This window comes from Macrotis lagotis, chromosome X (genome assembly GCF_037893015.1).
Source record: "Macrotis lagotis isolate mMagLag1 chromosome X, bilby.v1.9.chrom.fasta, whole genome shotgun sequence".
Lineage (NCBI taxonomy): Eukaryota > Metazoa > Chordata > Mammalia > Peramelemorphia > Peramelidae > Macrotis > Macrotis lagotis.
Window position 1 is genome coordinate 170,197,726 of NC_133666.1, and position 13,905 is coordinate 170,211,630.

The window sequence follows — 13,905 nt, forward strand, 5'->3', positions numbered from 1 at the left end:
GGGTCATCTCCAGTAGTCTTCACTTTTATCCAGCCACTGGACTTGGATGACTAAAGGAGAGACTGAGGCTAATGACTCTTTGCAGCTCTGGCTCACTTAAATACATGTCATGCCTAAGTGAAGACATCACCCTTGGGATGCCATAGGTCCTCTTCAAGAATGAAGGACAAACAACAATTGACTGGCTGACAGTAAGAGAAGTGATGGACTAGAGGTACAAAATGAGATATACATTTTCAAACCTGGTTAATGTGTTGACTTGTTTTGCTTATCTATATTTATTTGTTTCAAGGGAAGTCTAATGAGAGCTTGGGGAAGAGGAACTATGTTAGTAGAAAGTGAAAAGTATGCAAAAAGAAAAAAGAAAGAAAAAAAGTAGTAATAAAACAAAAACAACGAAGAAAACTAAAAGAGGAGTTCAGAAGGGGATACAAACAGGACAAATTTGTTACTACCTTGTTAAAATTAATGTACACACATATCAATATATATTTATGTATGAAATTATATATTATTTTTTAAATTATGACAACTCAAAATTATTTTTTTTGTTTTTTGAAATGTTTGTTGCTAACTGCTATGTTAATAATAATTAAAAACAAAAAACTAAAGAATGTGAAGGAAAAAGGGAATAGGAAATAAGAACTAAACCTTAAAAGGAATGAATTTATTTTCCTGGGCTTCCTCTATAGCCACCAGGTACCAGGAACTGAACCAGTATCTTCAGCTACTCCCTACTTGCCTCTTACTGCCTTCATGTAAAACAAATCCAGGGATACCTACACTTTGACCACTATGACTAAACTGTAGAAGCAACAAAGCCCTCCACTGGGCTAAATTAATTTTCACTCCAAATCCTATCCCAATCACCTACCCCACAATCCAGCCCTCCCCCCATTTCTTCCCCAATTCAGCCTCTCTCAACAAATCTCATTGACAAATCTGAAGATTAGAATCAAAATACAACAACAAAAATCAAACAAGTGACTTCCTCAGAGATTCTATATAACTTGCACATCCAGAAGAGAAAGGGAAGGAAAGAAGATTTCTAAGTTAGGAAAATTCAGTCCAGGCTACATCTTCTTTATTTAAAAAAAAAAAACCTTGTTGGGGGCCGCTAGGTGGCGCAGTGGACAGAGCACTGGCCCTGGAGTCAGGAGTACTTGAGTTCAAATTCGACCTCAAACACTTAATAATTATCTAGCTGTGTGGCCTTGGGGAAGCCACTTAACCCCATTGCCTTGCAAAAACCTAAAACAAGAAAAAGCTGGTCTACACTAGCATATCAAACTGTTAAATCAATCTTGGAAATGTAGACATTTCCTTTCGCCCTTCACCAGCTTAATACGGGAAAAACAAATCTGTATGTAGCAATCTCCCATGTTCCAGAACACACACACACACACACACACACACATCCTGGTAGCACCAATAAGGCCAAGGGAAGATAATTTCCAAATACATAAAACCAAATATTCATACATAAAACCAAATTTCATACATAAATATATATTTATATGTGTGTGTTGATAAAAATCATCACTAGTGTTATCTCTTTATTTGGTCCCTAATTCCATCCCTAGCATCTGAACAGAAGCAGCATATTTTCAGAGGGTTGGCTGTTTTGTCTTTTTTAGAGGGAGACTGATAAAATGACTATCCCAGTAACAGTGAATGGGTAAAGGAGCTGAATACAGAGTCTGTCTACAATTCTCAGTCTGTCTACAATTCTTGCTATTATTAAAAATGGACTCAGTATAATAATATACAATGATTATAATTTTATTTTTAAATAAGGAAAAACTCCCAGATCTGTTTGTTTGGCCTGTTGTTTGAACTTGTATTTTAATAATAATAATAAAAATAATATAATGAGAAGTGAAGAAAACACATATCACAAAAGATATAATGGGAACAAAATAGATGTCCTTGAAGAAAATACATGTTGCCTGTTTTTGAGAGTTTTACATTTCTTAGTACCTGCCCAATTTTTCCTTTTTTGGCTCCAAAGGTCACAATACTACATTCTCTACCCTCTCCCAAATTCTCTTTTGGAAATAGGCTTCTAGACTTTGGAGACTGGTCTCTGTGCAGCTGTTGGCTTCCATATCCATTATTCTACAGTGTCAGGGCCACGTGGAATGACAATTCTTAATGCTCTTTCTGTGGTATATATTGAATACCAAAACAGTCCATTGAAAAAATGTTATAAGTGAGTCAGCTTGTAATTCAACCTATTTGGCACAAAATGCCTGATTTGACTTGTTAGCTACACTAATCATGTGATTTTTACAATCATCAATGTGGGCGTGTAGAGGTTAATTAGAATTTCAATATGACCTAGTCAGTACCTGCCTAGTTAAGTATGAGTCTGATAGGAGATAAACCAAATAACCCAGTCAAGTGTCTTGAAATCCATACCAACTTCTGATTTATATTCAGTTTGGGGAAAAAAACCAAACAAACAAACAAACAACTTTCCCATCATCCTGTGGATGCTGCTGCCTCCTGGAGACACTATAGAAAAAGGATAACTATGTAGAGTAAAATAATTGATGGGATCAGGTCATAGTAAAACAATTCAAGGACCTATGGAGAATGGGTTTGAGGAATAAATTTGATATTTAGAAAACAACTCCCAATGGGGACCAGTAAAACCAGGCATGATCTAAAAACAAAGGTAGGCATGTGTTACAAAATAGAGTAAACTTTTCTTTGTGTTCAGAGAAAGCATACCCTCTAATTTATACAGAACTCTCATTCAGCTAGGGCCAGATTTTTTGACCGCAGCTTATCTGTTTCTTGTCCAATACTTCTTTCAACGGTGTCACACTGAGCTAGGAAGGCCTGTAAAAACAGAAATACAAGGCAAAGTGAGACTAAATCAAGTCAATCTATGTTCAGTACTAACTATTGTGAATTTAGGCTTCTGGTAGACATTATAGTTGTCAGAGAAACAACAAGAAATGATTCTCATTTCAAGTATATATGGTAGTTGGAGAAATAAGGCTAATATACAAGAAAAAATTCTTCAGTGATATAAAATGGTATAGAATTAGGTGGGTCATAAGTGTTGTAAGAATTTTAAGAGAGATAAATAAGGGATAGTCAAAGTAAAGAAGGATTAAGGCAAGAAGTAGAACTTGAGATAGGTCTTGAAGGATGTAGGATTGGAGAAGTAGAGGGGAGAAGAGAAGGCCATTCCAGGTTACAGAAACAAAACCAAGCCCTGTCAGGAAAGCAGAAATAAGAATGTAAGAGATTCACAGAAGACTAGGAAGAGTCAGTCAACAAGCATTTATTATATGCTAGGTGGGATGTTAAGCCCTGGGGAAACAAAAAAATAGCAAAAAACCACAAACTCTGTCCTCAAGCAGTTCACATTCTGGGAATGTGAAAGACAACTAGCAAACACTCTGAACATATAGTACAATATAAGGTAATCTCAGAAGGAAGGGACCAACAGGATGGGAGGGTAGGGAGATTGAATAGAAAAGGAATGAGAAAGGCCTCCTGTAAAATGTGGGATATGAGAAAGGCAATATGTGGAACTGTATCAATAGCTGAAGTGATAGCTCCTGATATAGAGAGAAAAGAGCAAAGGGTCAAGGACCTAGCCTTGAACAATGAAAGAAAGGCCAGCAAAGGAATGGTTGAAGAGGCAGAATGAGAGCCAGACTAACATAACATCACAACTGCCAAAAGAGGATTATCTATAGCAAAGGTCAAGGAGACTGAAGACTGAAGTGAAGAAAATAAAAGTCTTGGGAAAAGGCTAGTTTCAGTTGAATGATGGAAATGAAAGTCAGATTTCAAGACTTTAAAGGGATACATCTAGCAAGGAAACTATTATTTAAGAAACTGAAAAAAGGGTCAGAAATATGGAATACAAATTCATGAGTTAGGCAGTATATTAATAACAAAAACATTATTTATAACCCTTCTTTTGAAAAAAAAAGATCATCAATATTGGTATCTCTTTAATTGATCCCTATCCTATCCTTTGAATCTGAACAGAAGCAGCACATTTTCAGAGGGAGTTGCTTTGTCCTTTTGGAGGAGGGAGAATGATAAAATGACTGACCCAGTGATAGTGAGTGGGACAAGGAGCTGAACATGGAGTTCAATATTAAATATTAAGCCAAAAAATTTTTTTTAAATTAGCCTTTAAAACAGATTCAATAAATTAAGAATTTGTAAATTTATTCATGTGGGAACAACCTCCATGGAGTCTCTCCCGCTACTAGAGCTTAAAAGAGAAGCCTTAAAGTCTTTTTTTCCTCCATTTTTTATTTTATTTTTTACCAATTACATGTTAAAAATAGTTTTCAATACTCATTTTTGTAAGATTTTTGAGTTCCATATTTTTTCTACCTCCCTTCCTTCTGTCCTCTCTCCCCATGAAAATGAGCAATCTGATATAGGTTATATATGTATATTCATGTTTAAGAGATTTCCATATTAGTCATATTGTGCAATTATCAGAACAAATTGGAAAAGACACATTGGAAAGAAAAAACATAAAAAAAAATTTTAAAGAGTGAAAATATGCTTTGTTCTGCATTCAGACTCATTTTTTCCTCTGGATGCTGATGGCATTTTCCATCACAAGTCTTTTAGAATCGTCTCAAAATCTTTTATAGTCTCAGAAATGCCCGAGATTCAAAAAGTTTGGATGTCTTGTCCAAAGTCACTTATCAAAACTTAGGTGCACATAAAAGAACAGAAAGATGGCCAGAAGGAATAACAGATAGACAGCTCTGAAAGTTATATGGTGAATTTCTGATTTACTTAAAAGAAGTAAACTCTACACAATAGTGATTCAACTTATACTTATTTAAAGAAGGCTTATCTCCACTGCTGGGACTATAGCTCTTATGCTACATATTTTGGCTAAAAACCTCTGAAGGGTTTTCTTCCACAAAGAAGAAAACAACGAAACAGAGCAAGGCAGCAAGATGGGAAATGTCACAAGTTTAATCAACAGGAAAAAAAGAGATGATGACACACTGAAAAGCTCACAGATAACTGAAAATAGTCTGTTTTTTTTAAATTAGGGATTTAGCAGGAATTTACTAATCAACTGAATATTGCAATCATGCGAGACAATTGCCATTTCCTTTTTGGACAAGATATTTTGATAAGAATATTTCAGAGGAATGAGGTAGTCATGGAATAAACTAAATTTCAGAAAAAGAGTATGACAAAGTCTTTCATGCTATGAGGACAATTTGAAGAAAAGTGGGTTATAGGGTTTATGACAGTTCTAAGAGGTGGATCTAGCACTGGATTAATGAACAAACAGTTCTCATCTTAAGTAATATCGCTAGTGGAGGGACTCTTGGCTTTATTTTTCATTTTCCACCTGCTTGCACTCCTATCCATCATGCCCTCCAAGCTGGGCTCAGTCCCTTATGCTCCTCCCCCATCTAACCCACCCTGTTGTTACTTTTTTGCTTCCTTTTTGATACAGTCTTCATCCTCTAGGTTGTAAATTCTTTGAGGGCAGGGTCTGTCTTTTGCCTTTGTTTGTATCCCCAGAGATTTTTTTAAGAGTATCTGGCATATTTTATAAATGTTTATTGATTGATTATTCTATTCAATATTTTTTCAGTGATTCTGATGAAGCCAAGTATGGCATGAAGTTGCCTAGAATAAGGAGGCAACAGTCCTGTACTTATCCAGAGGGATAGGGGTAGAGGTGGAAAATAAATGGATCAGAACACATCTGAAATATTGTATTCATTTTGGGCACTTTAGCTAAAAAAGAACTGATAAATTGCAAAGTATTCCAAAGAAGGTAAGCATGATGGTGAGGGGACTGGCATTGACATCCTGTAAGGATTCTTTGAGGGGAAATCAGCATGGGGGGGGTTATTATATAGAAATAGGAGTAGATTTGTATATCTTGTAACATTTGATATCAAACAGCAGACTTAAAAGCAATGGGTATAGAAACTGTAGAGAGGTAAATTTTGGCTCAGTATAAGTAAAGACTTTCTAACTGAGAATTGTTCAAAACTGAATGGCCTCTCTCAGGATTCTGTCACAAGAAGTCTTCAAACTGAGTCTGGATGGCCAATCAATCAACAAGTGCTTATTTGGTACCTACTCTTACCATGTAATTTGTGATAGGCATTGAAGACACAAATACAATAAAGGAAAACAAACTCTGCTTACAAGGAGTTTATGTTCCAAGAGGGAGAAGGGAAGTACATATTGATCTACTTTACATATTTATTTCTCAACACCATCACAGTACTATATATATATATGAAAATAGGTGGGTAAATATATAAATACATTTAAACACATATAAATATATTTTATTTACACACATATATATTTTATACAATATATATCATATTTGTTTTATATACATACTGAAATATATATATATATTTATATAGAAAATACATATTAGACACAGGATAAGAAGAAATATAACTAACACTTGTCAGGAATGTTGTCAAGGAATTCCTATCCAGGCGGACTAAATGGTCTCTGAGGTCCCTTCAAACTTAGAGGGTCTATTCTTGGAAGGAAAAGGAGAAACAGAGGAGGGAGGGGTAAGAGTTATAGGCCAGGGCTCACGTTGGGTCCTGATGCTCTCTCAGCCTCACCAGATTTAGTCTTCACTGTCAACCATGAGCCTTCATTGTTAAAACCAAGGCCTTATTGTTAAAAAGGAAGGCCAGAAGGAAGCCCAGAGAAGCTGGCCTGAGATAGCAATGCATACTAGCACAACATAAAGGTAAAGAATGAATGTAGTTACCATAAAAGGATTGAAACTCTAGGGAAACAGAATGAATCATCCAACGGTCAGCTTGATAGTCTGTTTCCTTGCTGACCTACCTCCATGATTCTCTATTCTTGGAATACCTTGCACATAATAGGAAGGAATTTTTATATTTTTTGAATTAAATTGTAATTGGTTTCCTACTTCCATTTTAACCCTTTGAATCGTGGTCCAAAGATATTCTGAAGCCAGTTAGGCCTGATCTTTTAGTTTATGCATCCTTGGATCCCATTTTGGAGCCTGCAGGATAAGAGACTCCTCAGTGCCAGTGACTGCCCTACTTATTGGCACATGTGGGCCCAACTCTACTTCTTCACCATGCAAAGTGCAGAGACCTTTAATTTATTTGGAAAATAATGCCAAGGTCTTGTCTTCTGCTTTAGTTAATCCCCCCGCCCCGGCTGCTGGCTAACAAAACAATAGGTGAAGGGTTTGTATTTTTTGTTTTGTTTTTTCCATCATAGCAAATATCGTTGTATCTGGAGGATTAGTTAAAGTAGTTCCATAAATCAGCTTGTTGTAATAGAAATGTAGCTGTATTTTGAATGAAAAGAACTGGGTTCAAATTTCAGCTCTGCTACTTTTGGGATTTAGCAAGTTTTCTCACCTCTAAAATAATAGGGGACAGAGGAACTCTCCTGTAAGGTTCCTTCTAGCTCTAAAATATATCTATGATCCTGTGAACAGTTACAATATATGCGAATCAATGAAAATAGTTCATCTTATTGCATTGCAGTCAACTCTCAATTATCTGATTGATATATAAGGTGTAATAACCAAAAAAACATGAATAATTTGTTTCACAGGTTCAGGAAAGTTTCCCTATCAATAGAAGTTAGGCCATACTCACAAATCATTTCTGTGACAGAATAGCTAAGAAAGAAAAAAATGAGCTCTTAATAAATTGGATTCACCTTCAGCTTCTATTCTTCCTTACATAAGTCAATTCAAGTATAAAAAAAAGATACTGGTGGGTGTTTTCCCATGTTTGTCCTATGGTTAATGTTGGATACAAGTCTATTAGTGAATATCAGCTATCAAACATGCAGAAAATGCCAAAGAGGTTTGTCATCTTCTCTATAACTTACCTGAACCTTTTTGACCAATCCCTTTCTTTTCAGTCTACAGTCTCTGAAAGTTTCTGGAAGAGTCTGCAGAAATATAAAGTAACAGATGAATAATCTTCAATAAAATCACCACAGGAAATAATACTGTATCTGAAAACAACTAGATTTGAGGTCCATGTGGTACAGTGGAAAGAGCACTGGCGCCAAAGTCAGAGGACACTGCGTTCAAATTTCACTTTGGCGATGACATTGGCAAGTTCCTTTACCTCCCTTGACCTCAGTATTCTGTTTCTAAAATGAGGGTGCTGGAATAGGTATTCTTTGAGGTTTCTTCTAACTCCAGATTTATGATCTTATGGAACATTTTTAATAAGCCCAGCTTATTGTCCATGTAAAGAATTTGTCACTTCTTAAGTTGAGAATTCTTTCCATAAATGCAAGCTTCAACAGTCTACAGGTTCCAAGTATTTTCCTATGTTCATATATGTTAAGTGCTAGCTACCTAGATGCTCCAAGTCCACAAGATATCTTCTTTTACTTACTTTGCCTGTACTATACAGGCAAACCCTATTAATATATACTTTCTCATTCTTTAACTGTTTTTTCTTGACATCTACACTATAAGTTCAATAAAGAAAGGAACTGTGTATTCAGCTTTTTTTGTATCTCTCTCTCTCTCTCTCTCTCTCACACACACACACACACACACACACACACACACACACACAAACACAAACAGAGTACCTAGAACTACTCTAGGTTATTGTATGACCTGATTGACAGAACAGAAAGATTGTTAGTGGTCAGTTGTGAGAAAAGAAAGAAAAGTGATTTAAAAGTCCTAGAAATGGAACAGAAGCACTACAGAAGCCCTGAGTTAGGGTCCCAGGGTGGCATGCTGCTACATAGAATGGGATAATTGTCAGAAAGAAAGCTGACTCACTTTCCTAAAGTCAATCAGTTCTTCCAACTGTTTGTTGTTCTCCTTTTAATATCTATGGATTTCCTGGCTCCTGACCGTCCAGTTAAAGTCCTATCAAATTTTCTTGCTTTTCTTTATTTCTCTGTCTTCTTGACTCTTTCTCAAAGAGTTAAACATTTTGGGTTAGAAAGGGCTTTAAAAATTATCTAGTTCAGGGAGGCTAGATGGTGCAGTGGATAGAACACCGGCCCTGGAGTCAGGAGTACCCGGGTTAAATCTGGTCTCAGACACTTAATAATTACCTAGCTGTGTGGCCTTGGGCAAGCCACTTAACCCCATTTGCCTTGCAAAAACCTAAAAAAAAAAAATCATCTAGTTCAACATCCTTACTTTTATAAGGAAGGAAACTATGGACGCAAAAAAGGCCAACAGATTCTTGAGATTTATGTGCAACCCAACTCTGGCTATTCTTCTAAGTCCAAACCTTCAGTTCTACCTTAACCAATATCTCCTAGCATTGCTCTGGCTTGAGTCACTCCCATACATGCCTCTATTTTTCTGCTTCCACTCTTATCTAAAATCTACTGTACTATTATTGCCTCCATTCACCACCACTCATCATCTTGATGTTGACGGTCAGAAAAGAGAATGTCTTTTCTTCATCCCTTTTTATAAGATGATGAAGGCCTAACCTAGGATGATGTCCCAAAGAGTGGAGAAAAGAGGCAGCAGAAATGATAAAATTTGGTAATGATTGAACATATGGCGTGGAAAGGGAAAAGTCAAGGTTGAGTCTGAGGTGACCTCAAGGACAATAGTGACCTCAACAGATATAGAGAAATCTGGAGGTCGTGCAGGTTTTGAAAGAAAAATGTTCTGGGGGGCAGCTAGGTGGTGTAGTGGATAAAGCACTGGCCTTGGAGTCAGGAGTTACCTGGGTTCAGATCCAGTCTCAGACACTTAATAATTACCTAGCTGTGTGGCCTTGGGCAAGCCACTTAACCCCATTTGCCTTGCAAAAACCTAAAAAAAAATTTTCTGCTTGGGACATGTTAGGTATGAGATGTTCATCAAGCAGTTGAACTGTAGCTAGAAGAAATTCAGGCTGAATACACAGATTTGAGGTCACCCATAAAGATGATAATTGAACTGGTGAGAATTATGATAGAACCTGATAGATGGGTAAAGAGTGAGAAATAAAAGTGGAAAAAACAGAAATCTTGAGGGACATTCAGACTTTTAGAGAAGGAAATAGGAAATAAAATGGCAGAGAAGGCTAAAAAAGCATTGTAGTCCAGAAAAAAAAAATACATTTTTTTCCCTGATCTAGTCCTTCTTTTATCCAACAAACTATCTGTTCCTAGCTATGCATCATCCTTCTACCTGTTACCCTTTTTTACTGCTCTGCCTCTTCTCTGTAGTCCTCCATATTCAGAATCCTCTATCCCAGACTAGAAATTTGCAGTTGTCTAGCTAGATTGTTGTCAACCTCCATGTGACTTCAGGAGTAGAAAATGAATCAGGCCCAGTATCACCAGGGCTGCCCTCCCAAAACCCTCCATACAATTCTCTTCTCCCTCAAAAAATAAGAGGTCTTCCTTGTAACAAATAAGTATGGTTAAGCAAAACAAATTCACACATTGGTTGTGTATCTGAAAATGTATATCTCGTTCTGCAGCTACAATCCATTCTCTCTCTTCCAAGAGGTGGAAATAATGCTTCTTCAACAGTTTTCTAGAGTGATGACTGGTAGATGCTTTGGAAGTTCTGAAATCTTTTAATGTCATTTTCTTTTACTGTACGTAGTTATTCTATGATGGACGCAGCTCCTCTTAGAAGTTCAACGATCAAGGACAATCCTGAAAGACTTGTTTCAGAAAATGCCAGCCACATCCAAAGGAAAAAAAAAAACTATGGAGTCTGAATGCAGAGCAAAGCATAATATGTTCACTTTTTTAAAACTTCTTTTATGTTGTTTCTTTCTTATGATCTCTTTTTTCCTCTTAGTGCTAATTCTTCTTCTTTTACAACATACCTAATATGGAAATATGTTAAACATGATTGTACATGCACAACTCACATCAGACTGTTTGCTGCCATGAGGAAGGGGAAAGGAAGAGAGGGTGGTGGAAAAATGTGCAACTCAAAAGCTTTTAAAAAGTTGAATAAGGGGCAGCTAGGTGGTGCAGTGGATAGAGCACCGGCCCTAGAGTCAGGAGTACCTGAGTTCAAATTCAGCCTCAGACACTTAATAAGTACCTAGCTGTGTGGCCTTGGGCAAGCCACTTAACCCCATTGCCTTGCAAAAACAAAAAAAAAAAAAAAGGAAAAGAAAATAGCTTTGCACATAATTGGGGAAAAATGGAGAAAAAATTAATTTAAAAAATCAAGTTAAAAATATAGTTATGTAGTTTTTGAATGAACTCTTCTCTTGATTCTGCTCCCTTCACTCTGTATCAATTCATATAAGTCTTTCCAGGTCACTTGAGTCTAATGCTTTCATCACTTTTTACAATATAATAATGTACCATTACATTTTTCTAATATACTTTGTTCAGTTATTCCCCACTATCTTCCTACATTAAAAAGAACTGCTATAAATCTTTTTGTACAACTGAATGCTTTCCCTCTGTCTCTGACCTCTTTGTAATATATACCTAGTGATGATATTATTGATCAAAGAGTATGTACCCTTTAAGTCTTAAAGTGAGTATAGTTTGAAATTGCTTTCCATGGCTGAACTAATTCACAGGTCAGCCAACTGTGGTTGGCTATTAGGGTACCAGTTTTGGTATTAGGTACCAATATTAGTATTAGGGTACCAGTTTTTCCACACAGCCCCACCAACAATTGTCATTTTCCATTTGTGTCATTTTTGCCAATCTAGAGGGAGAACCTCAGAAATGTTTATTATTAGTGATTTGGATCATTTTTCATTTGATCATTCATAGTTTTCACTTCTTTTGAAAACTTTATTCATAACTTTGATCATTTATTATTGGGGAATGGCTTTACTTTTTTTTTTACATATTTCTGTCAATTCTCTACAGATCTTAAATAGCAGACCTTAAGCAGAGAAATCTTTTACAAAGATTTTTCTTCCTGTTCTACCATTTTCCTTCTAACTGTATCAATAACTTTTACAAAAACTTTTCAATTTCATGTAACAATATTATCCATTTTATCCTTGACCCTTGGGTCAAAATATTTCCCCTATATGAAACATATGTCCTTCCCTTCTCTAATTTGCTTACAATATGACCTTTGAAATCTAGGTTATGAATCTATTTCATTGTTAAAAATTTTCAGAGGTAGAAAATGTTCATAAATATTAAACTAATTCTCTCCTGATTTTCTTCTCTACTTCATTCTGTTCATATCTCTGGCTGTTTACTCATCTTGCTAGGAACTAGCCTCTGCCCTACTAACAGCTCTCTTTTGCTCCCATTGCTTTGGCATTGCATCTCTTTTCAGTAACACTTCCCAATTAGCTCTAGTTCTTATCTTTGGATACCCAAACTATTAATGCCAAATTAGCTAGGACAATGGTTGGTTCTAGATCCCAGACTATTTTGATTGATCATTTACTATTCATATTCCACTGCTATGTGGCAGAAGGATACAGTGAATCTTAGAGACAATCATCTCATTTTATAGTTGAGAAAACCCAGAATGGGGAATAAGGGGGGGCTGGGGAAAAATGAATGAGGGGAAATGAAAAAAGTTAGATGGTTCTCCCATGGTCACACAGCTAATTAATGGCAGAGTCAGGGGGAGAAAAAAAATCTCATCTTTTGAGTTCTAGAAGTTCAAGCAGCTTTCTACTCTTCTGCTATTCTTTTCCAGACCACAGAAATGATCCCTGGTCTAGGAAGATGTCTTGATTTCAAATTTGCCATCTCCAGAACTCAGTCCCTTTCTTTAAAGCCTTGATTAGTTGTAATGCTAGCAGGACTAATATGTTTTTCTTATTTAATTTTGAAAATAATTGTGATTAAAGCAAAAAAATTATTTTAAAAATACATTATTGTTGCTATTACTCATCATAAATATTAATATATTAATAATAATCTATATTTCTATAATATTATAAGGTTTACAAAGCACTTTTCTAAATATAACCCCATTAACTAACTAGAGGCAGGTACCATTATCCCCATCTGTCAGATGAGAAAACTGAGGCCTAAAGAAGTTATTAATAAGTGCTGAAGCTACAAATCAAAGATCCCTGGACTCTGTAACCAATGCTCTATTTTCTTGTCATAGGATCATGGCCTTAAAATGACTAAGACCTTAGAAACCATCTAATCCAATCTCATATAAAAAAGCAAGAAACTGAGGTTCAGAAAGGTGGATTAGCCCAAAGTTACATAGAAGTTACTAGTAGAACAAAATAACTAGAGAAAAGACCAGGGCTTTCTTTATGATGGAGATAGGAGAATCAGTCAATGAGCAAATCAAGAGTTGACTGGACTGTTTCTGCAACTTCTTTCTTGAGCCTTGCAGTTGATCATGATGTGAAGCACTTTAGATAGCTAGTATTTAGATCATTTCAGCAAAGAAATTCAGATATTTGGCTAATAACCCTATTGTGCTCAATTTAAAATTATCTAATTTTAAGAGTCAGGCATGAATTAGGTTTTTTTTGGTTTTTTGTGGGGTTTTTTTTAGTTTTTATAAGGCAATGGGGTTAAGTGGCTTGCCCAAGGCCACACAGCTAGGTAATTATTAGTGTCTGAGGCCGGATTTGAACTCAAGTACTCCTGACTCCAGGGCCAGTGCTCTATACACTGTGTCACCTAGCCGCCCCGGGCATGAATTAGTTTTACCAAATCTATTGCTAAAAACTTAAGTGTTTAGGCTGGAGTATGTCATGCTTTAGGTAAGAACTGTCAAATATGTGGAACCAAGAAAATGCTGAACCAGATTAAAATGTAATTAGGAAATATTTAATAAAATAAAGATATAAAAAACATAGATAATATTATATTTGAAAACTAAATCTATATATAACTCACAGAATATGTACAGAATAGTGACTGTCATGTCTAAGTTTAACATGAATGGCCTAGATGATGACAACTAATAGCAAAAATGCTGCAGGTCAGTTCTAATAG

General features: G+C 35.9%; 1 protein-coding gene across 6 annotated transcripts in view; it reads right to left on the reverse strand.

Annotated features, from left to right (window-relative positions):
- Window positions 1–1,761: 1,761 nt before the first annotated feature.
- The window catches only part of BAG1 (BAG cochaperone 1), a 49,753-nt gene continuing 37,609 nt past the window's right edge, over window positions 1,762–13,905 (reverse strand). For all 6 annotated transcript variants that reach the window (XM_074205866.1, XM_074205860.1, XM_074205863.1 and 3 more), the window contains 2 exons: window positions 7,888–7,950; window positions 1,762–2,847 (listed from right to left, as the gene is read on the reverse strand). In XM_074205866.1, the coding sequence (XP_074061967.1) occupies window positions 2,758–2,847; window positions 7,888–7,950 (153 nt within the window). In that variant the 3' untranslated portion in view covers window positions 1,762–2,757. The remainder of the gene's footprint in view (window positions 2,848–7,887; window positions 7,951–13,905) is intronic.